The following is a 23,322-nucleotide window of genomic DNA, read 5'->3' as shown; positions in this document are numbered from 1 at the left end:
AGAAGTGAGGAGCTTGTGGGTGAAGGAGCAAGGGCAGGTTTGCTCTCAGCAGCGGGGATGTTGGTGCCACCCTGTCGGATGGCAATGCAGAGCCGGAGGGATTCTGTGGGGTGGTCTGCCACAGTGGGAACAATGAAGATGATAGAATCCTAGAATGCTAGAATCACTGTGGTGGGGGTTAAAAGGGACCTCTGGAGGTCATCTAATCCAACCCTCCCTTTCAATGCAGGCACACCTTGATTAGGTTGCACAGGAAGACATTCAGGTGTGTTTATAAAGTCTCCAGAGAAGCAGACTCCACTGCCTCTCTGGGAATGCTGTTGCAGTGCTCTGGCACCCTCAAAGTAAAGCAGTTTCTGCTTAAGTTCCCAGAATCACTGAAGGCATTGGGTTGGAAGGGACCTCCAAAGGTGATCTTGTCCATTTCTCCTGCAGGGAGGAGGGACATCTCCAAGCAGATGAGGTTGCTCAGGGGCTAAGCAAGGTTGGTCAAAGTTGACCTTGAATGTCTCCAGGGCTGGAGCCTCCACCTCATCTCTGGGCAATTTTTTGCACTATTTCACCCCTCTCATTGTAACAAACTTCCTGCTGATGTCCAGCCTCAATCTGCTGTTTTCAAAGCCTTGCCTCTCATCCTGTCACTCCAAGCCCTTCAAAAAAGTCCCTCCACAGCCTTCCTGTAGGTTTCCTCCACATACTGAAATGCAGCTAGAAGATCTCCCTGGAGCCTTCTATTTCCCAGGATGAAGAGCCCCTACTCTCTCAGCCTGAGTTCAAGCGGCACCTCCTGTGTGCTAGTTTGTACCCGCTGCCCCTTGTCTTACCACAGGGCACCACTGAGAAGAGCCTGGCCCCATCTTCATGACCTTCACTCATTAGATATCTGTAGCCACTGATCACATCCCCTCTGAATCTTCTGTTTTCCAGGCCAAAGAGGCCAAAGCCTCTCAATCTCTCCCCATATTAGAGTTCCTCCAGTCCCCGAATCATCCCTGTGGCCCTGCTTTGGACTCTCTCCAGGAGTTTCCCTTCCCTCTTGAACTGGGTAGCCCTGAATTGGCCACAGTATCCCAGGTATGGCTTCCACAGGGCAGAGTAGAAGGGGAAGAGAATCTGCCTCGACCTGCAGGCCACATTCATCTTGTTGCAGCCCAGGTGACCACTGGTGTGCTTGGCCTCTAGGGCACGTGGCTGGCTCATGGGGAACTTGTCCACCAGCAGCAGCAGCAGCAGCTTCTCTGCAGAGCTGCTTTCCACAGCTTGGAACACAATGTCTGAACACACAGCCAAGTGTGGCTAGAAAGGGTCACTGTGTGAATGTGTGCCAGCACTTAGGAGGCACAAGCAATGCTACCTGAGCACACAACTCCAGCATCTTCACGGTGGCCACAGTTGTGGATGCCCCAGCCGTTGTGCCTGCACTGGAAGAGGGAGGACTGATTGCCTGTGCAGTGCACATCATCCAGGTAGATGCTGCCAGAGCCTTGTCCAAAGTAGGCATTAGATGGTGCAGAAAGAGCAAAGCCACATCCTAGCTGCCTGCAGACCACCTGGGCATCGCTCAGGTCCCAGCTGTCATGACAGACAGTGCCCCAGCTCCCGTTGGTGTGAATCTCTACACGACCTTCACAGCGGTTCGTGCCATTCACCGGCCTCAGGGAGGCACCTTGGAAAAGGAGGGAGAGGGAAGAGATGGGAAAACCATCTCTCTAGCACTCTGGTGCCTTCTCTCAGCGTGGCACTGCCACACTTGCTCAGTTTCAGGCCAGCAGAACTGCCACCTCCAGCTCAGGTAGGCTGTTTGCTTCTCTGGCTCTGCTCTGCCCTGGGCAAGAGCAATCCCCACCCTGTGAGCCCCAAAAGTAATGGCCTTGAAAATCATGACAAGTTGTTCAGACCCACCTGGAGGAGCTGTGGAGCTGGCTGGGGTTGTCACTGTGGTACCTGTATTGGAGGAAGAGAAAGAAAGAAGTGAGGAGCTTGTGGGTGAAGGAGCAAGGGCAGGTTTGCTCTCAGCAGCGGGGATGTTGGTGCCACCCTGTCGGATGGCAATGCAGAGCCGGAGGGATTCTGTGGGGTGGTCTGCCACAGTGGGAACAATGAAGATGATAGAATCCTAGAATGCTAGAATCACTGTGGTGGGGGTTAAAAGGGACCTCTGGAGGTCATCTAATCCAACCCTCCCTTTCAATGCAGGCACACCTTGATTAGGTTGCACAGGAAGACATTCAGGTGTGCTTATAAAGTCTCCAGAGAAGCAGACTCCACTGCCTCTCTGGGAATGCTGTTGCAGTGCTCTGGCACCCTCAAAGTAAAGCAGTTTCTGCTTAAGTTCCCAGAATCACTGAAGGCATTGGGTTGGAAGGGACCTCCAAAGGTGATCTTGTCCATTTCTCCTGCAGGGAGGAGGGACATCTCCAAGCAGATGAGGTTGCTCAGGGGCTAAGCAAGGTTGGTCAAAGTTGACCTTGAATGTCTCCAGGGCTGGAGCCTCCACCTCATCTCTGGGCAACTTTTTGCACTATTTCACCCCTCTCATTGTAACAAACTTCCTGCTGATGTCCAGCCTCAATCTGCTGTTTTCAAAGCCTTGCCTCTCATCCTGTCACTCCAAGCCCTTCAAAAAAGTCCCTCCACAGCCTTCCTGTAGGTTTCCTCCACATACTGAAATGCAGCTAGAAGATCTCCCTGGAGCCTTCTATTTCCCAGGATGAAGAGCCCCTACTCTCTCAGCCTGAGTTCAAGCGGCACCTCCTGTGTGCTAGTTTGTACCCGCTGCCCCTTGTCTTACCACAGGGCACCACTGAGAAGAGCCTGGCCCCATCTTCATGACCTTCACTCATTAGATATCTGTAGCCACTGATCACATCCCCTCTGAATCTTCTGTTTTCCAGGCCAAAGAGGCCAAAGCCTCTTAATCTCTCCCCATATTAGAGTTCCTCCAGTCCCCAAATCATCCCTGTGGCTCTGCTTTGGACTCTCTCCAGGAGTTTCCCTTCCCTCTTGAACTGGGTAGCCCTGAATTGGCCACAGTATCCCAGGTATGGCTTCCACAGGGCAGAGTAGAAGGGGAAGAGAATCTGCCTCGACCTGCAGGCCACATTCATCTTGTTGCAGCCCAGGTGACCACTGGTGTGCTTGGCCTCTAGGGCACGTGGCTGGCTCATGGGGAACTTGTCCACCAGCAGCAGCAGCAGCAGCTTCTCTGCAGAGCTGCTTTCCACAGCTTGGAACACAATGTCTGAACACACAGCCAAGTGTGGCTAGAAAGGGTCACTGTGTGAATGTGTGCCAGCACTTAGGAGGCACAAGCAATGCTACCTGAGCACACAACTCCAGCATCTTCACGGTGGCCACAGTTGTGGATGCCCCAGCCGTTGTGCCTGCACTGGAAGAGGGAGGACTGATTGCCTGTGCAGTGCACATCATCCAGGTAGATGCTGCCAGAGCCTTGTCCAAAGTAGGCATTAGATGGTGCAGAAAGAGCAAAGCCACATCCTAGCTGCCTGCAGACCACCTGGGCATCGCTCAGGTCCCAGCTGTCATGACAGACAGTGCCCCAGCTCCCGTTGGTGTGAATCTCTACACGACCTTCACAGCGGTTCGTGCCATTCACCGGCCTCAGGGAGGCACCTTGGAAAAGGAGGGAGAGGGAAGAGATGGGAAAACCATCTCTCTAGCACTCTGGTGCCTTCTCTCAGCGTGGCACTGCCACACTTGCTCAGTTTCAGGCCAGCAGAACTGCCACCTCCAGCTCAGGTAGGCTGTTTGCTTCTCTGGCTCTGCTCTGCCCTGGGCAAGAGCAATCCCCACCCTGTGAGCCCCAAAAGTAATGGCCTTGAAAATCATGACAAGTTGTTCAGACCCACCTGGAGGAGCTGTGGAGCTGGCTGGGGTTGTCACTGTGGTACCTGTATTGGAGGAAGAGAAAGAAAGAAGTGAGGAGCTTGTGGGTGAAGGAGCAAGGGCAGGTTTGCTCTCAGCAGCGGGGATGTTGGTGCCACCCTGTCGGATGGCAATGCAGAGCCGGAGGGATTCTGTGGGGTGGTCTGCCACAGTGGGAACAATGAAGATGATAGAATCCTAGAATGCTAGAATCACTGTGGTGGGGGTTAAAAGGGACCTCTGGAGGTCATCTAATCCAACCCTCCCTTTCAATGCAGGCACACCTTGATTAGGTTGCACAGGAAGACATTCAGGTGTGTTTATAAAGTCTCCAGAGAAGCAGACTCCACTGCCTCTCTGGGAATGCTGTTGCAGTGCTCTGGCACCCTCAAAGTAAAGCAGTTTCTGCTTAAGTTCCCAGAATCACTGAAGGCATTGGGTTGGAAGGGACCTCCAAAGGTGATCTTGTCCATTTCTCCTGCAGGGAGGAGGGACATCTCCAAGCAGATGAGGTTGCTCAGGGGCTAAGCAAGGTTGGTCAAAGTTGACCTTGAATGTCTCCAGGGCTGGAGCCTCCACCTCATCTCTGGGCAATTTTTTGCACTATTTCACCCCTCTCATTGTAACAAACTTCCTGCTGATGTCCAGCCTCAATCTGCTGTTTTCAAAGCCTTGCCTCTCATCCTGTCACTCCAAGCCCTTCAAAAAAGTCCCTCCACAGCCTTCCTGTAGGTTTCCTCCACATACTGAAATGCAGCTAGAAGATCTCCCTGGAGCCTTCTATTTCCCAGGATGAAGAGCCCCTACTCTCTCAGCCTGAGTTCAAGCGGCACCTCCTGTGTGCTAGTTTGTACCCGCTGCCCCTTGTCTTACCACAGGGCACCACTGAGAAGAGCCTGGCCCCATCTTCATGACCTTCACTCATTAGATATCTGTAGCCACTGATCACATCCCCTCTGAATCTTCTGTTTTCCAGGCCAAAGAGGCCAAAGCCTCTCAATCTCTCCCCATATTAGAGTTCCTCCAGTCCCCAAATCATCCCTGTGGCCCTGCTTTGGACTCTCTCCAGGAGTTTCCCTTCCCTCTTGAACTGGGTAGCCCTGAATTGGCCACAGTATCCCAGGTATGGCTTCCACAGGGCAGAGTAGAAGGGGAAGAGAATCTGCCTCGACCTGCAGGCCACATTCATCTTGTTGCAGCCCAGGTGACCACTGGTGTGCTTGGCCTCTAGGGCACGTGGCTGGCTCATGGGGAACTTGTCCACCAGCAGCAGCAGCAGAAGCTTCTCTGCAGAGCTGCTTTCCACAGCTTGGAACACAATGTCTGAACACACAGCCAAGTGTGGCTAGAAAGGGTCACTGTGTGAATGTGTGCCAGCACTTAGGAGGCACAAGCAATGCTACCTGAGCACACAACTCCAGCATCTTCACGGTGGCCACAGTTGTGGACGCCCCAGCCGTTGTGCCTGCACTGGAAGAGGGAGGACTGATTGCCTGTGCAGTGCACATCATCCAGGTAGATGCTGCCAGAGCCTTGTCCAAAGTAGGCATTAGATGGTGCAGAAAGAGCAAAGCCACATCCTAGCTGCCTGCAGACCACCTGGGCATCGCTCAGGTCCCAGCTGTCATGACAGACAGTGCCCCAGCTCCCGTTGGTGTGAATCTCTACACGACCTTCACAGCGGTTCGTGCCATTCACCGGCCTCAGGGAGGCACCTTGGAAAAGGAGGGAGAGGGAAGAGATGGGAAAACCATCTCTCTAGCACTCTGGTGCCTTCTCTCAGCGTGGCACTGCCACACTTGCTCAGTTTCAGGCCAGCAGAACTGCCACCTCCAGCTCAGGTAGGCTGTTTGCTTCTCTGGCTCTGCTCTGCCCTGGGCAAGAGCAATCCCCACCCTGTGAGCCCCAAAAGTAATGGCCTTGAAAATCATGACAAGTTGTTCAGACCCACCTGGAGGAGCTGTGGAGCTGGCTGGGGTTGTCACTGTGGTACCTGTATTGGAGGAAGAGAAAGAAAGAAGTGAGGAGCTTGTGGGTGAAGGAGCAAGGGCAGGTTTGCTCTCAGCAGCGGGGATGTTGGTGCCACCCTGTCGGATGGCAATGCAGAGCCGGAGGGATTCTGTGGGGTGGTCTGCCACAGTGGGAACAATGAAGATGATAGAATCCTAGAATGCTAGAATCACTGTGGTGGGGGTTAAAAGGGACCTCTGGAGGTCATCTAATCCAACCCTCCCTTTCAATGCAGGCACACCTTGATTAGGTTGCACAGGAAGACATTCAGGTGTGTTTATAAAGTCTCCAGAGAAGCAGACTCCACTGCCTCTCTGGGAATGCTGTTGCAGTGCTCTGGCACCCTCAAAGTAAAGCAGTTTCTGCTTAAGTTCCCAGAATCACTGAAGGCATTGGGTTGGAAGGGACCTCCAAAGGTGATCTTGTCCATTTCTCCTGCAGGGAGGAGGGACATCTCCAAGCAGATGAGGTTGCTCAGGGGCTAAGCAAGGTTGGTCAAAGTTGACCTTGAATGTCTCCAGGGCTGGAGCCTCCACCTCATCTCTGGACAACTTTTTGCACTATTTCACCCCTCTCATTGTAACAAACTTCCTGCTGATGTCCAGCCTCAATCTGCTGTTTTCAAAGCCTTGCCTCTCATCCTGTCACTCCAAGCCCTTCAAAAAAGTCCCTCCACAGCCTTCCTGTAGGTTTCCTCCACATACTGAAATGCAGCTAGAAGATCTCCCTGGAGCCTTCTATTTCCCAGGATGAAGAGCCCCTACTCTCTCAGCCTGAGTTCAAGCGGCACCTCCTGTGTGCTAGTTTGTACCCGCTGCCCCTTGTCTTACCACAGGGCACCACTGAGAAGAGCCTGGCCCCATCTTCATGACCTTCACTCATTAGATATCTGTAGCCACTGATCACATCCCCTCTGAATCTTCTGTTTTCCAGGCCAAAGAGGCCAAAGCCTCTCAATCTCTCCCCATATTAGAGTTCCTCCAGTCCCCGAATCATCCCTGTGGCCCTGCTTGGGACTCTCTCCAGGAGTTTCCCTTCCCTCTTGAACTGGGTAGCCCTGAATTGGCCACAGTATCCCAGGTATGGCTTCCACAGGGCAGAGTAGAAGGGGAAGAGAATCTGCCTCGACCTGCAGGCCACATTCATCTTGTTGCAGCCCAGGTGACCACTGGTGTGCTTGGCCTCTAGGGCACGTGGCTGGCTCATGGGGAACTTGTCCACCACCAGCAGCAGCAGAAGCTTCTCTGCAGAGCTGCTTTCCACAGCTTGGAACACAATGTCTGAACACACAGCCAAGTGTGGCTAGAAAGGGTCACTGTGTGAATGTGTGCCAGCACTTAGGAGGCACAAGCAATGCTACCTGAGCACACAACTCCAGCATCTTCACGGTGGCCACAGTTGTGGACGCCCCAGCCGTTGTGCCTGCACTGGAAGAGGGAGGACTGATTGCCTGTGCAGTGCACATCATCCAGGTAGATGCTGCCAGAGCCTTGTCCAAAGTAGGCATTAGATGGTGCAGAAAGAGCAAAGCCACATCCTAGCTGCCTGCAGACCACCTGGGCATCGCTCAGGTCCCAGCTGTCATGACAGACAGTGCCCCAGCTCCCGTTGGTGTGAATCTCTACACGACCTTCACAGCGGTTCGTGCCATTCACCGGCCTCAGGGAGGCACCTTGGAAAAGGAGGGAGAGGGAAGAGATGGGAAAACCATCTCTCTAGCACTCTGGTGCCTTCTCTCAGCGTGGCACTGCCACACTTGCTCAGTTTCAGGCCAGCAGAACTGCCACCTCCAGCTCAGGTAGGCTGTTTGCTTCTCTGGCTCTGCTCTGCCCTGGGCAAGAGCAATCCCCACCCTGTGAGCCCCAAAAGTAATGGCCTTGAAAATCATGACAAGTTGTTCAGACCCACCTGGAGGAGCTGTGGAGCTGGCTGGGGTTGTCACTGTGGTACCTGTATTGGAGGAAGAGAAAGAAAGAAGTGAGGAGCTTGTGGGTGAAGGAGCAAGGGCAGGTTTGCTCTCAGCAGCGGGGATGTTGGTGCCACCCTGTCGGATGGCAATGCAGAGCCGGAGGGATTCTGTGGGGTGGTCTGCCACAGTGGGAACAATGAAGATGATAGAATCCTAGAATGCTAGAATCACTGTGGTGGGGGTTAAAAGGGACCTCTGGAGGTCATCTAATCCAACCCTCCCTTTCAATGCAGGCACACTGTGGTGGGTGGAAGGGCAAGGCCAAGAAGCCTCCTCCCTTCCCCCTTGTAAGGTGAAGGGAAAAGAAAATTGAAGGGAAAGGAAAAAAAACTCGCAAGCTGAATTAGCAAAGCAGTGGAGCTATATTTACAAAGCGATGTAGGGTTTGCGGGGAAATATTTACAAATTTACAATATCTACAATATATACAAAGATATACAACAGAGTAACACAGAAATGAGAGTGACCCCCTCGGCAGAGGGGGTCCCCCACCTCCGCTCTCCCCTCTCTTCCCCCCCTTTCCCCAGAATGGGATAGAAAGAGAAAGAAAAGAAAGGAAAAAAAAGTTAGAAGCAGTTCGTGTTAATTGGAAAGGAGTTAATACCGGCTGTTATCTGGTTTTCAAGGCTGAGGCCTTGGCAGAAAGCCCAGCACAGAAAGCTGCTGCACGGAGAAGAGGCGGAAGCAAGACTGAAAATAAAATGCCGGAGTGCCCAAGATATCTTTCCTACACTCCCAGTTCAGAGGGTGCTTCCTCCCACTCTTCCAATGAAATTAGTTTAGACTATTCCTTCCGTTTACCAACTTCCGTCCACCATATTCCCTTTCTTAAGGGGGCAACGTCAACCGGCCACAGTCCACCCCTTCTAAACAATTTCATTGACTGTTCATACTGTCCATCCAATCCAAAACGATATTTACAGTTCGTGAGTAAAGTTCATAGTCCATTCCGGCTATGCTCAGATGTAGATGATTCAAAAGTCCAAGAAAATCAGAAAATGAGAAAAATGGAAAACAGTTCATTTCTTCACCAACGAAGCGAAGAAAAGGGAAACAGGGATTCTCAGGGTCTCTTAGTTGACTCAGGGCTCTCAGGGATCTCAGGGTTCGTGCACCGTAGATTCCTCATTAATTCTTCCTCTGGACGCGATGTAGCTGTACAACAGTTCGAAATTAACCTCTTTCAGCTAAAGTTAAATTTCTTTGTGGAATACACTGAATTTCACCATTCTCTTGCATTACCCAATAAGTGTGACCCGGACCTTCAGCTGAAACCACCCCTCGGACAGGTTTAGCCTCTCCTGAGGGTGAAAATACCCAAACAGTTTTACCTAACAGATTCTTTTCTCTAACAACAGGAACTCTATCACCTTCTACTTTCCGTAGCAAATCTGAATGTGCAGGTCCAGCTCGGTTCACTGAACCTCTACTATTTACCAGCCAAGTTGCTTGTGCTAAATGTTTTTCCCAGTTTTTCAAAGATCCACCTCCCATGGCTTTGAGAGTGGTCTTCAACAAACCGTTGTAGCGTTCAATCTTCCCTGAAGCTGGTGCATAGTAGGGAATGTGGAATATCCACTCAATACCGTGCTCTTTTGCCCAGTTCTTTACAAGGTTGTTCTTGAAATGAGTTCCATTGTCTGACTCAATCCTCTCTGGAGTTCCATGTCTCCACAGGATCTGTCTCTCCAGACCAAGAATGGTATTGCGTGCAGTTGCATGTGGAACTGGATAAGTTTCCAACCATCCAGTGTTTGCCTCTACCATAGTAAGCACGTACTGCTTACCAGAACGAGAACGTGGTAGAGTGATGTAGTCAATCTGCCAAGCTTCACCATACTTGTACTTGGACCATCTGTCACCATACCACAAGGGCTTAAGTCGTTTTGCCTGCTTAATAGCAGCACAAATGTCACAGTCATGGATGACTTGTGTGATAGCATCCATGGAAATGTCTATGGATCTGTCACGAGCCCATTGGTATGTTGCATCTCTGCCTTGATGTCCTGACGAATCGTGAGCCCACTGAGCTAAGAATATCTCACCTCGGTGTTTCCAGTCGAGATCAAGATTAGAGTCCATGTCTACTTGAGAAACTCTTGCAGCTAGATCTGCCTGGTGGTTGTGTTGCTGTTCCTCAGTAGCTTTGCTCTTAGGAATGTGAGCATCGATGTGTCTCACTTTCACTGGAATTCTCTCGATTCGATCAGCAATGTCCTGCCACAGGTTGGCTGCCCAAATGGGTTTTCCTTTTCTCTGCCAACCACTCTTCTTCCAGTTCTTTAGCCAACCCCATAGAGCATTGGCTACCATCCATGAGTCGGTGTAGAGATAAAGCTTTGGCCATCTCTCACGTTCAGCCACGTCGAGAGCTAGCTGGACAGCTTTTACCTCTGCGAACTGACTGGATTCTCCTTCTCCATCTTTCGCCTCTGCAACTCGGCGTGTTGGACTCCACACTGCAGACTTCCACCTTCGCTTGTTCCCAACAAGACGACAGGAACCGTCTGTGAACAAAGCGTATTTCTTTTCATCATCAGAAAGGTCATTGTAAGGAGGAGCTTCCTCAGCACGAGTTACTTTCTCCTCTGGAGGTTTAGCACAGTTGGTACCTTCAGGCCAACTTGAGATCACCTCCACTAGACCAGGTCTTTCAAGATTTCCCATTCGAGCTCTCTGTGTTATCAGAGCCATCCACTTAGACCATGTTGAGTCTGTGGCATGATGCGGTGTGGAGCCTTTGCCTTTGAACATCCAATTTAAAACTGGTAATCTGGGAGCTAAGAGAAGTTGTGATTCAGTTCCAATCACTTCAGAAGATGCTTTTACTCCTTCATAGGCAGCTAAGATTTCTTTCTCTGTTGGAGTATAATTAGCCTCTGAACCTCTGTAACCTCGACTCCAGAAACCAAGAGGTCGTCCACGTGTCTCACCTGGAGCTTTTTGCCACAAGCACCAGGTTGGACCATTGTCACTTGCAGCTGTGTACAAAATGTTCTTAATGTCTGGACCATCTCGGACAGGTCCCAGACCCATTGCTTGAATTACCTCTTGCTTTATCTGGTCAAAGGCTGCTTGTTGTTCGGGTCCCCAGTGGAAATGGTTTCTCTTTCGAGTCACATCATACAGAGGTTTCACAATTTGACTGTATCCAGGAATGTGCAGTCTCCAAAATCCCACTATCCCCAAGAAACGTAGGGTCTCTTGTTTGTTTGTGGGACTTGCCATGGTAGAGACTCTATTTACCACATCCACTGGAATGTGTCGGCGTCCATCTTGCCACCGCACTCCCAGAAATTGAATCTCTGTGGTAGGTCCTTTCACCTTGTCTCGCTTGATGGCAAAACCTGCATTCAGAAGAATGTCAATTATTTTGTTACCTTTCTTGAAGACTTCCTCAGCAGTTTTACCCCAGACGATGATATCATCGATGAACTGGATGTGTTCTGGAGCACCGCCTTTCTCCAGAGCATCGTGGATCACTGCATGACAGATGCTTGAGCTGTGGATCCAGCCCATTGGCAGCCTGTTGAAAGTGTACTGGATTCCTCTCCAGGTGAAAGCAAACTGAGGCCTGCATTCCTCTGCTATGGGAATAGAGAAAAATGCATTAGCAATGTCTATGGTAGCATACCATTTGGCCTCTTTGGATTCCAGCTCATACTGCAGTTCCATCATGTCTGGTACTGCTGCACTCATAGGTGGTGTTACTTCATTCAGGGCTCGGTAGTCTACCGTCAGACGCCAGTCTCCATTCTGCTTCCGCACAGGCCACAGTGGACTGTTGAAAGGTGAATGAGTTTTGCTGATGACTTTCTGACTCTCCAACTGACGAATCAGATTCTGAATGGGCAACAAAGAGTCACGGTTGGCTCTGTATTGTCTGTGATGCACAGTCTGAGAAGCAACCGGCAATTTAATGTCCTGTATCTTATGTTGTCCCACAACTGCAGATTCATCAGAAAGTTCAGGTCTGGCAGACAGCTTCAATTTTTGTCCATCAATTTCTATTGAAGCTACTCCAAAAGCCCATTTGTAACCTCTAGGGTCTTTGAAACGCCCTTCTCTCAGAAAATCAATTCCCAAAATACAAGGTGCGTCAGGTCCGGTCACAACTGTATGCTTCCTCCATTGTTTACCAGTTAAACTTATATTAACCTCTACCTTACTTAACTCTTGAGATCCACCAGTGACTCCCAGAATAGTTATAGACTCTGATCCCTGATAATTTGATGGTATTATGGTGCACTGAGCTCCTGTGTCAACCAAGGCCCTGTACTTCCGAAATTGTGAAGTGCCAGGCCACTGGATGTACACATCCCAATAGATTCTATTATCTCTGTTATCCCTCTCCTCCCCCTGGCTGGAGGCAGGGCACCCCTAGTTATGGGGAACATGTGCACATGTGCATTGCACATAGTTTGCAGGGTTATAACTTTGCATGTTATAACTGGAGCCACTGTTGGAGCCATAAGAGTCGTTCTGGGGAACTGTGGAAGTAACAGCTACCCTTCTGGTATTGCTACCTCGGGTTCTGCCACTTTGCAATTCCCTCAGTCTCCTGAAAAGATTAGAAGTTGGTTGGCCATCCCAGCGGTTCATGTTCTCACCAAACTGATCACGCAGAGTTACCCAAATAGTTCTACGTGATTGCCTTGGTGGTCTGTTTTGGAATGACCTGTTTTGGAATGTCCTGTTTTGGAATGACCTCCTTGGAGGACGTGTATTCCTCACAGATGAGACTTGTACCCACCTGGAGGAAGAATTGAAATTATCCTTCTGTGCCAATTGGTATATGGAATCTTTTAGATCCTTCATGCAATTTTCAATTTTTCCAGACAGAGTTTCAATGGCTGAAACCAAAGAACCACGTGTCATGCTATCCTCCAATTGTCTCATTTGATCACTGAATTGGCCAACCGTAGGAGAAGCTCCACCATAACTTCTTGACACAATTCTGCTTGCCAGAATGTTTGCATAATTGGAAGGAGCAAGTTTGATGATCTTTTTAGCAAGACCAATACCCACAGGAACGTCATCAGGATTCAGAGTTTCATGTTCACCATAGAGTAGCTCTCTAACAGCAAATTCTCTCAAGCGCTTAATTCCCTCATCTATGGTAGTCCAGGGTTTAGGATTCCAGGGAAGATCATCTCGGGAAGGGTATCTCAGGGCAACCGCTATTAAGAGGCGTATCCACAGATTAACCTTACCGAGAGCTTCGCCTAGATGTCTATCTATTCCATTGTCCCTTGAGAGAGTTCCTAACTGAGCTGCTGACTTGTCTCCAACTGTTAGAGCTGAAGCACCTGTATCATAACACCTACTAAGCCAAGCTAGAACTGGCTCCTTATCTGCCCTGGTGAAATCTTTACGGACATTTCTCAATTCCTCCCGTGGTGATGAACAGTCTGTAATATCATCTTGATCTTCATCTCCCTGAATTCTTTGCCCGTAAAATCCTGCTGTCATTCTCCTAAGGATCTCTTTAAGCTGAGAACCACCTTTGCCAGCTGCTTTCCTAGCTTCATCTCTATCCTGCTTTGATCTCACTAGGTTAGCTAGATCTTTAAAACAAACCTTCTCTTCCTCCTGAGCAGGATCTTTTAGAGTAGAGGGCCCCTCACCAGGATCAGTCTCCAGCTCCTCTTCTTCTCCATCTTTGGCCTTTCCAGCTCTAGTCTTTAAAGGAGCCACCTTAACTGGAGCTGTGTTTGAATTTACAGCCACCTTAATGGAAGCTGACAGGTCCTGAGATAAATCAGCTGCTGGGGCAGTGACTTCCGGTCCCACCGAGGGAGTGGGTGGAAGTGACGTTGCTCCATTACTGGCCGACGGAGAAGAAGAAGGAGGAGAAGGAGTGGGAGAAGGAGTAGGTGCCATGTTGATACCAGCCGATGCCCTTGGCTGCTTGCTAGAATCAGCAGAAAAGTCATTTAGAGCTGCCTTACCAATTAACTTTTTAGCCTTCTTTTTAACTGACACGGGTTCTGCACAGTCCTCGTCACTAGATGACTCTGGGACTGATCGAGAGCCACGGCGTTTCCTTTTTGATCTAGTTTTAATAACAAAACAAGCTCTGGACACCTTTCTCTCTCGCCGCAAAGAAATCAGGAGATACACGATAATTATCACCAGCAGCAGAATTATACACATCACATAAATCATCTTTGGATCCCAGGCATCACCTAAAGTTACTGTCTCCTCAGGCGGAATCTTAAAACCCTTTATCTCAATTGGGAGAGTGGTGGAGGTAACATTCCTGTATCTCACTGGCCATAAGATATTAATACATTTTCCATACCATAATTTAACTTTATACATAACCCACATATAAATTGTCCGCACCAAATATTTGCCCAGGTAATCCAAAATCAAACCCAAACAATATCTGTAAATCAGAGCCCCAAAAATTGAAAAGAATAATCGCTCCACAAACCACAATACCTTCATGATTGCTAATTCAGCTAGAAAACACTAAATCAATCAAATAATAAATTAAACTAATTATCTGCCCCACGTTGGGCGCCAATAAAAAAATGTGGTGGGTGGAAGGGCAAGGCCAAGAAGCCTCCTCCCTTCCCCCTTGTAAGGTGAAGGGAAAAGAAAATTGAAGGGAAAGGAAAAAAAACTCGCAAGCTGAATTAGCAAAGCAGTGGAGCTATATTTACAAAGCGATGTAGGGTTTGCGGGGAAATATTTACAAATTTACAATATCTACAATATATACAAAGATATACAACAGAGTAACACAGAAATGAGAGTGACCCCCTCGGCAGAGGGGGTCCCCCACCTCTGCTCTCCCCTCTCTTCCCCCCCTTTCCCCAGAATGGGATAGAAAGAGAAAGAAAAGAAAGGAAAAAAAAGTTAGAAGCAGTTCGTGTTAATTGGAAAGGAGTTAATACCGGCTGTTATCTGGTTTTCAAGGCCGAGGCCTTGGCAGAAAGCCCAGCACAGAAAGCTGCTGCACGGAGAAGAGGCGGAAGCAAGACTGAAAATAAAATGCCGGAGTGCCCAAGATATCTTTCCTACACTCCCAGTTCAGAGGGTGCTTCCTCCCACTCTTCCAATGAAATTAGTTTAGACTATTCCTTCCGTTTACCAACTTCCGTCCACCATATTCCCTTTCTTAAGGGGGCAACGTCAACCGGCCACACACACCTTGATTAGGTTGCACAGGAAGACATTCAGGTGTGTTTATAAAGTCTCCAGAGAAGCAGACTCCACTGCCTCTCTGGGAATGCTGTTGCAGTGCTCTGGCACCCTCAAAGTAAAGCAGTTTCTGCTTAAGTTCCCAGAATCACTGAAGGCATTGGGTTGGAAGGGACCTCCAAAGGTGATCTTGTCCATTTCTCCTGCAGGGAGGAGGGACATCTCCAAGCAGATGAGGTTGCTCAGGGGCTAAGCAAGGTTGGTCAAAGTTGACCTTGAATGTCTCCAGGGCTGGAGCCTCCACCTCATCTCTGGGCAATTTTTTGCACTATTTCACCCCTCTCATTGTAACAAACTTCCTGCTGATGTCCAGCCTCAATCTGCTGTTTTCAAAGCCTTGCCTCTCATCCTGTCACTCCAAGCCCTTCAAAAAAGTCCCTCCACAGCCTTCCTGTAGGTTTCCTCCACATACTGAAATGCAGCTAGAAGATCTCCCTGGAGCCTTCTATTTCCCAGGATGAAGAGCCCCTACTCTCTCAGCCTGAGTTCAAGCGGCACCTCCTGTGTGCTAGTTTGTACCCGCTGCCCCTTGTCTTACCACAGGGCACCACTGAGAAGAGCCTGGCCCCATCTTCATGACCTTCACTCATTAGATATCTGTAGCCACTGATCACATCCCCTCTGAATCTTCTGTTTTCCAGGCCAAAGAGGCCAAAGCCTCTCAATCTCTCCCCATATTAGAGTTCCTCCAGTCCCCAAATCATCCCTGTGGCCCTGCTTTGGACTCTCTCCAGGAGTTTCCCTTCCCTCTTGAACTGGGTAGCCCTGAATTGGCCACAGTATCCCAGGTATGGCTTCCACAGGGCAGAGTAGAAGGGGAAGAGAATCTGCCTCGACCTGCAGGCCACATTCATCTTGTTGCAGCCCAGGTGACCACTGGTGTGCTTGGCCTCTAGGGCACGTGGCTGGCTCATGGGGAACTTGTCCACCAGCAGCAGCAGCAGCAGCTTCTCTGCAGAGCTGCTTTCCACAGCTTGGAACACAATGTCTGAACACACAGCCAAGTGTGGCTAGAAAGGGTCACTGTGTGAATGTGTGCCAGCACTTAGGAGGCACAAGCAATGCTACCTGAGCACACAACTCCAGCATCTTCACGGTGGCCACAGTTGTGGATGCCCCAGCCGTTGTGCCTGCACTGCAAGAGGGAGGACTGATTGCCTGTGCAGTGCACATCATCCAGGTAGATGCTGCCAGAGCCTTGTCCAAAGTAGGCATTAGATGGTGCAGAAAGAGCAAAGCCACATCCTAGCTGCCTGCAGACCACCTGGGCATCGCTCAGGTCCCAGCTGTCATGACAGACAGTGCCCCAGCTCCCGTTGGTGTGAATCTCTACACGACCTTCACAGCGGTTCGTGCCATTCACCGGCCTCAGGGAGGCACCTTGGAAAAGGAGGGAGAGGGAAGAGATGGGAAAACCATCTCTCTAGCACTCTGGTGCCTTCTCTCAGCGTGGCACTGCCACACTTGCTCAGTTTCAGGCCAGCAGAACTGCCACCTCCAGCTCAGGTAGGCTGTTTGCTTCTCTGGCTCTGCTCTGCCCTGGGCAAGAGCAATCCCCACCCTGTGAGCCCCAAAAGTAATGGCCTTGAAAATCATGACAAGTTGTTCAGACCCACCTGGAGGAGCTGTGGAGCTGGCTGGGGTTGTCTCGATGGCATCTGTATTGGAGGAAGAGAAAGAAAGAAGTGAGGAGCTTGTGGGTGAAGGAGCAAGGGCAGGTTTGCTCTCAGCAGCAGGGATGTTGGTGCCACCCTGTCGGATGGCAATGCAGAGCCGGAGGGATTCTGTGGGGTGGTCTGCCACAGTGGGAACAATGAAGATGATAGAATCCTAGAATGCTAGAATCACTGTGGTGGGGGTTAAAAGGGACCTCTGGAGGTCATCTAATCCAACCCTCCCTTTCAATGCAGGCACACCTTGATTAGGTTGCACAGGAAGACATTCAGGTGTGTTTATAAAGTCTCCAGAGAAGCAGACTCCACTGCCTCTCTGGGAATGCTGTTGCAGTGCTCTGGCACCCTCAAAGTAAAGCAGTTTCTGCTTAAGTTCCCAGAATCACTGAAGGCATTGGGTTGGAAGGGACCTCCAAAGGTGATCTTGTCCATTTCTCCTGCAGGGAGGAGGGACATCTCCAAGCAGATGAGGTTGCTCAGGGGCTAAGCAAGGTTGGTCAAAGTTGACCTTGAATGTCTCCAGGGCTGGAGCCTCCACCTCATCTCTGGGCAACTTTTTGCACTATTTCACCCCTCTCATTGTAACAAACTTCCTCCTGATGTCCAGCCTACATCTGCAGTTTTCAAAGCCTTGCCTCTCATCCTGTCACTCCAAGCCCTTCAAAAAAGTCCCTCCACAGCCTTCCTGTAGGTTTCCTCCACATACTGAAATGCAGCTAGAAGATCTCCCTGGAGCCTTCTATTTCCCAGGATGAAGAGCCCCTACTCTCTCAGCCTGAGTTCAAGCGGCACCTCCTGTGTGCTAGTTTGTACCCGCTGCCCCTTGTCTTACCACAGGGCACCACTGAGAAGAGCCTGGCCCCATCTTCATGACCTTCACTCATTAGATATCTGTAGCCACTGATCACATCCCCTCTGAATCTTCTGTTTTCCAGGCCAAAGAGGCCAAAGCCTCTCAATCTCTCCCCATATTAGAGTTCCTCCAGTCCCCAAATCATCCCTGTGGCCCTGCTTTGGACTCTCTCCAGGAGTTTCCCTTCCCTCTTGAACTGGGTAGCCCTGAATTGGCCACAGTATCCCAGGTATGGCTTCCACAGGGCAGAGTAGAAGGGGAAGAGAATCTGCCTCGACCTGCAGGCCACATTCATCTTGTTGCAGCCCAGGTGACCACTGGTGTGCTTGGCCTCTAGGGCACGTGGCTGGCTCATGGGGAACTTGTCCACCAGCAGCAGCAGCAGCAGCTTCTCTGCAGAGCTGCTTTCCACAGCTTGGAACACAATGTCTGAACACACAGCCAAGTGTGGCTAGAAAGGGTCACTGTGTGAATGTGTGCCAGCACTTAGGAGGCACAAGCAATGCTACCTGAGCACACAACTCCAGCATCTTCACGGTGGCCACAGTTGTGGATGCCCCAGCCGTTGTGCCTGCACTGGAAGAGGGAGGACTGATTGCCTGTGCAGTGCACATCATCCAGGTAGATGCTGCCAGAGCCTTGTCCAAAGTAGGCATTAGATGGTGCAGAAAGAGCAAAGCCACATCCTAGCTGCCTGCAGACCACCTGGGCATCGCTCAGGTCCCAGCTGTCATGACAGACAGTGCCCCAGCTCCCGTTGGTGTGAATCTCTACACGACCTTCACAGCGGTTCGTGCCATTCACCGGCCTCAGGGAGGCACCTTGGAAAAGGAGGGAGAGGGAAGAGATGGGAAAACCATCTCTCTAGCACTCTGGTGCCTTCTCTCAGCGTGGCACTGCCACACTTGCTCAGTTTCAGGCCAGCAGAACTGCCACCTCCAGCTCAGGTAGGCTGTTTGCTTCTCTGGCTCTGCTCTGCCCTGGGCAAGAGCAATCCCCACCCTGTGAGCCCCAAAAGTAATGGCCTTGAAAATCATGACAAGTTGTTCAGACCCACCTGGAGGAGCTGTGGAGCTGGCTGGGGTTGTCTCGATGGCATCTGTATTGGAGGAAGAGAAAGAAAGAAGTGAGGAGCTTGTGGGTGAAGGAGCAAGGGCAGGTTTGCTCTCAGCAGCAGGGATGTTGGTGCCACCCTGTCGGATGGCAATGCAGAGCCGGAGGGATTCTGTGGGGTGGTCTGCCACAGTGGGAACAATGAAGATGATAGAATCCTAGAATGCTAGAATCACTGTGGTGGGGGTTAAAAGGGACCTCTGGAGGTCATCTAATCCAACCCTCCCTTTCAATGCAGGCACACCTTGATTAGGTTGCACAGGAAGACATTCAGGTGTGTTTATAAAGTCTCCAGAGAAGCAGACTCCACTGCCTCTCTGGGAATGCTGTTGCAGTGCTCTGGCACCCTCAAAGTAAAGCAGTTTCTGCTTAAGTTCCCAGAATCACTGAAGGCATTGGGTTGGAAGGGACCTCCAAAGGTGATCTTGTCCATTTCTCCTGCAGGGAGGAGGGACATCTCCAAGCAGATGAGGTTGCTCAGGGGCTAAGCAAGGTTGGTCAAAGTTGACCTTGAATGTCTCCAGGGCTGGAGCCTCCACCTCATCTCTGGGCAACTTTTTGCACTATTTCACCCCTCTCATTGTAACAAACTTCCTCCTGATGTCCAGCCTACATCTGCAGTTTTCAAAGCCTTGCCTCTCATCCTGTCACTCCAAGCCCTTCAAAAAAGTCCCTCCACAGCCTTCCTGTAGGTTTCCTCCACATACTGAAATGCAGCTAGAAGATCTCCCTGGAGCCTTCTATTTCCCAGGATGAAGAGCCCCTACTCTCTCAGCCTGAGTTCAAGCGGCACCTCCTGTGTGCTAGTTTGTACCCGCTGCCCCTTGTCTTACCACAGGGCACCACTGAGAAGAGCCTGGCCCCATCTTCATGACCTTCACTCATTAGATATCTGTAGCCACTGATCACATCCCCTCTGAATCTTCTGTTTTCCAGGCCAAAGAGGCCAAAGCCTCTCAATCTCTCCCCATATTAGAGTTCCTCCAGTCCCCGAATCATCCCTGTGGCCCTGCTTTGGACTCTCTCCAGGAGTTTCCCTTCCCTCTTGAACTGGGTAGCGCAGAATTGGCCACAGTATCCCAGGTATGGCTTCCACAGGGCAGAGTAGAAGGGGAAGAGAATCTGCCTCGACCTGCAGGCAACATTCATCTTGTTGCAGCCCAGGTGACCACTGGTGTGCTTGGCCTCTAGGGCACGTGGCTGGCTCATGGGGAACTTGTCCACCAGCAGCAGCAGCAGAAGCTTCTCTGCAGAGCTGCTTTCCACAGCTTGGAACACAATGTCTGAACACACAGCCAAGTGTGGCTAGAAAGGGTCACTGTGTGAATGTGTGCCAGCACTTAGGAGGCACAAGCAATGCTACCTGAGCACACAACTCCAGCATCTTCACGGTGGCCACAGTTGTGGATGCCCCAGCCGTTGTGCCTGCACTGGAAGAGGGAGGACTGATTGCCTGTGCAGTGCACATCATCCAGGTAGATGCTGCCAGAGCCTTGTCCAAAGTAGGCATTAGATGGTGCAGAAAGAGCAAAGCCACATCCTAGCTGCCTGCAGACCACCTGGGCATCGCTCAGGTCCCAGCTGTCATGACAGACAGTGCCCCAGCTCCCGTTGGTGTGAATCTCTACACGACCTTCACAGCGGTTCGTGCCATTCACCGGCCTCAGGGAGGCACCTTGGAAAAGGAGGGAGAGGGAAGAGATGGGAAAACCATCTCTCTAGCACTCTGGTGCCTTCTCTCAGCGTGGCACTGCCACACTTGCTCAGTTTCAGGCCAGCAGAACTGCCACCTCCAGCTCAGGTAGGCTGTTTGCTTCTCTGGCTCTGCTCTGCCCTGGGCAAGAGCAATCCCCACCCTGTGAGCCCCAAAAGTAATGGCCTTGAAAATCATGACAAGTTGTTCAGACCCACCTGGAGGAGCTGTGGAGCTGGCTGGGGTTGTCACTGTGGTACCTGTATTGGAGGAAGAGAAAGAAAGAAGTGAGGAGCTTGTGGGTGTAGGAGCATGTCCAGGTTTGCTCTCAGCAGCGGGGATGTTGGTGCCACCCTGTCGGATGGCAATGCAGAGCCGGAGGGATTCTGTGGGGTGGTCTGCCACAGTGGGAACAATGAAGATGATAGAATCCTAGAATGCTAGAATCACTGTGGTGGGGGTTAAAAGGAACCTCTGGAGGTCATCTAATCCAACCCTCCCTTTCAATGCAGGCACACCTTGATTAGGTTGCACAGGAAGACATTCAGGTGTGTTTATAAAGTCTCCAGAGAAGCAGACTCCACTGCCTCTCTGGGAATGCTGTTGCAGTGCTCTGGCACCCTCAAAGTAAAGCAGTTTCTGCTTAAGTTCCCAGAATCACTGAAGGCATTGGGTTGGAAGGGACCTCCAAAGGTGATCTTGTCCATTTCTCCTGCAGGGAGGAGGGACATCTCCAAGCAGATGAGGTTGCTCAGGGGCTAAGCAAGGTTGGTCAAAGTTGACCTTGAATGTCTCCAGGGCTGGAGCCTCCACCTCATCTCTGGGCAACTTTTTGCACTATTTCACCCCTCTCATTGTAACAAACTTCCTCCTGATGTCCAGCCTACATCTGCAGTTTTCAAAGCCTTGCCTCTCATCCTGTCACTCCAAGCCCTTCAAAAAAGTCCCTCCACAGCCTTCCTGTAGGTTTCCTCCACATACTGAAATGCAGCTAGAAGATCTCCCTGGAGCCTTCTATTTCCCAGGATGAAGAGCCCCTACTCTCTCAGCCTGAGTTCAAGCGGCACCTCCTGTGTGCTAGTTTGTACCCGCTGCCCCTTGTCTTACCACAGGGCACCACTGAGAAGAGCCTGGCCCCATCTTCATGACCTTCACTCATTAGATATCTGTAGCCACTGATCACATCCCCTCTGAATCTTCTGTTTTCCAGGCCAAAGAGGCCAAAGCCTCTCAATCTCTCCCCATATTAGAGTTCCTCCAGTCCCCAAATCATCCCTGTGGCCCTGCTTTGGACTCTCTCCAGGAGTTTCCCTTCCCTCTTGAACTGGGTAGCCCTGAATTGGCCACAGTATCCCAGGTATGGCTTCCACAGGGCAGAGTAGAAGGGGAAGAGAATCTGCCTCGACCTGCAGGCCACATTCATCTTGTTGCAGCCCAGGTGACCACTGGTGTGCTTGGCCTCTAGGGCACGTGGCTGGCTCATGGGGAACTTGTCCACCAGCAGCAGCAGCAGCAGCTTCTCTGCAGAGCTGCTTTCCACAGCTTGGAACACAATGTCTGAACACACAGCCAAGTGTGGCTAGAAAGGGTCACTGTGTGAATGTGTGCCAGCACTTAGGAGGCACAAGCAATGCTACCTGAGCACACAACTCCAGCATCTTCACGGTGGCCACAGTTGTGGACGCCCCAGCCGTTGTGCCTGCACTGGAAGAGGGAGGACTGATTGCCTGTGCAGTGCACATCATCCAGGTAGATGCTGCCAGAGCCTTGTCCAAAGTAGGCATTAGATGGTGCAGAAAGAGCAAAGCCACATCCTAGCTGCCTGCAGACCACCTGGGCATCGCTCAGGTCCCAGCTGTCATGACAGACAGTGCCCCAGCTCCCGTTGGTGTGAATCTCTACACGACCTTCACAGCGGTTCGTGCCATTCACCGGCCTCAGGGAGGCACCTTGGAAAAGGAGGGAGAGGGAAGAGATGGGAAAACCATCTCTCTAGCACTCTGGTGCCTTCTCTCAGCGTGGCACTGCCACACTTGCTCAGTTTCAGGCCAGCAGAACTGCCACCTCCAGCTCAGGTAGGCTGTTTGCTTCTCTGGCTCTGCTCTGCCCTGGGCAAGAGCAATCCCCACCCTGTGAGCCCCAAAAGTAATGGCCTTGAAAATCATGACAAGTTGTTCAGACCCACCTGGAGGAGCTGTGGAGCTGGCTGGGGTTGTCACTGTGGTACCTGTATTGGAGGAAGAGAAAGAAAGAAGTGAGGAGCTTGTGGGTGTAGGAGCATGTCCAGGTTTGCTCTCAGCAGCGGGGATGTTGGTGCCACCCTGTCGGATGGCAATGCAGAGCCGGAGGGATTCTGTGGGGTGGTCTGCCACAGTGGGAACAATGAAGATGATAGAATCCTAGAATGCTAGAATCACTGTGGTGGGGGTTAAAAGGAACCTCTGGAGGTCATCTAATCCAACCCTCCCTTTCAATGCAGGCACACCTTGATTAGGTTGCACAGGAAGACATTCAGGTGTGTTTATAAAGTCTCCAGAGAAGCAGACTCCACTGCCTCTCTGGGAATGCTGTTGCAGTGCTCTGGCACCCTCAAAGTAAAGCAGTTTCTGCTTAAGTTCCCAGAATCACTGAAGGCATTGGGTTGGAAGGGACCTCCAAAGGTGATCTTGTCCATTTCTCCTGCAGGGAGGAGGGACATCTCCAAGCAGATGAGGTTGCTCAGGGGCTAAGCAAGGTTGGTCAAAGTTGACCTTGAATGTCTCCAGGGCTGGAGCCTCCACCTCATCTCTGGGCAATTTTTTGCACTATTTCACCCCTCTCATTGTAACAAACTTCCTGCTGATGTCCAGCCTCAATCTGCTGTTTTCAAAGCCTTGCCTCTCATCCTGTCACTCCAAGCCCTTCAAAAAAGTCC

At 50.9% G+C, this 23,322-nt stretch overlaps 1 protein-coding gene across 1 annotated transcript in view; it reads right to left on the bottom strand.

The window, feature by feature from the left end:
- DMBT1 (deleted in malignant brain tumors 1) overlaps positions 1-23,322 on the bottom strand; it is a 46,251-nt gene that overhangs the window by 19,390 nt on the left and 3,539 nt on the right. The window contains 8 exon segments of the mRNA XM_068140484.1: positions 1,343-1,666; positions 3,310-3,633; positions 5,277-5,600; positions 7,244-7,567; positions 16,133-16,456; positions 18,100-18,423; positions 20,067-20,390; positions 22,034-22,400. Of these exon segments, the coding sequence (XP_067996585.1) occupies positions 1,343-1,666; positions 3,310-3,633; positions 5,277-5,600; positions 7,244-7,567; positions 16,133-16,456; positions 18,100-18,423; positions 20,067-20,390; positions 22,034-22,400 (2,635 nt within the window).

This window comes from Melanerpes formicivorus, unplaced genomic scaffold (genome assembly GCF_026170545.1).
Source record: "Melanerpes formicivorus ecotype bairdi unplaced genomic scaffold, bMelFor1.0.p_v2 SCAF_6, whole genome shotgun sequence".
Taxonomy (NCBI): Eukaryota; Metazoa; Chordata; class Aves; order Piciformes; family Picidae; genus Melanerpes; species Melanerpes formicivorus.
Note: the sequence above shows the minus strand (reverse complement) of the source record. Positions and strands in the feature narration are given on the sequence as shown.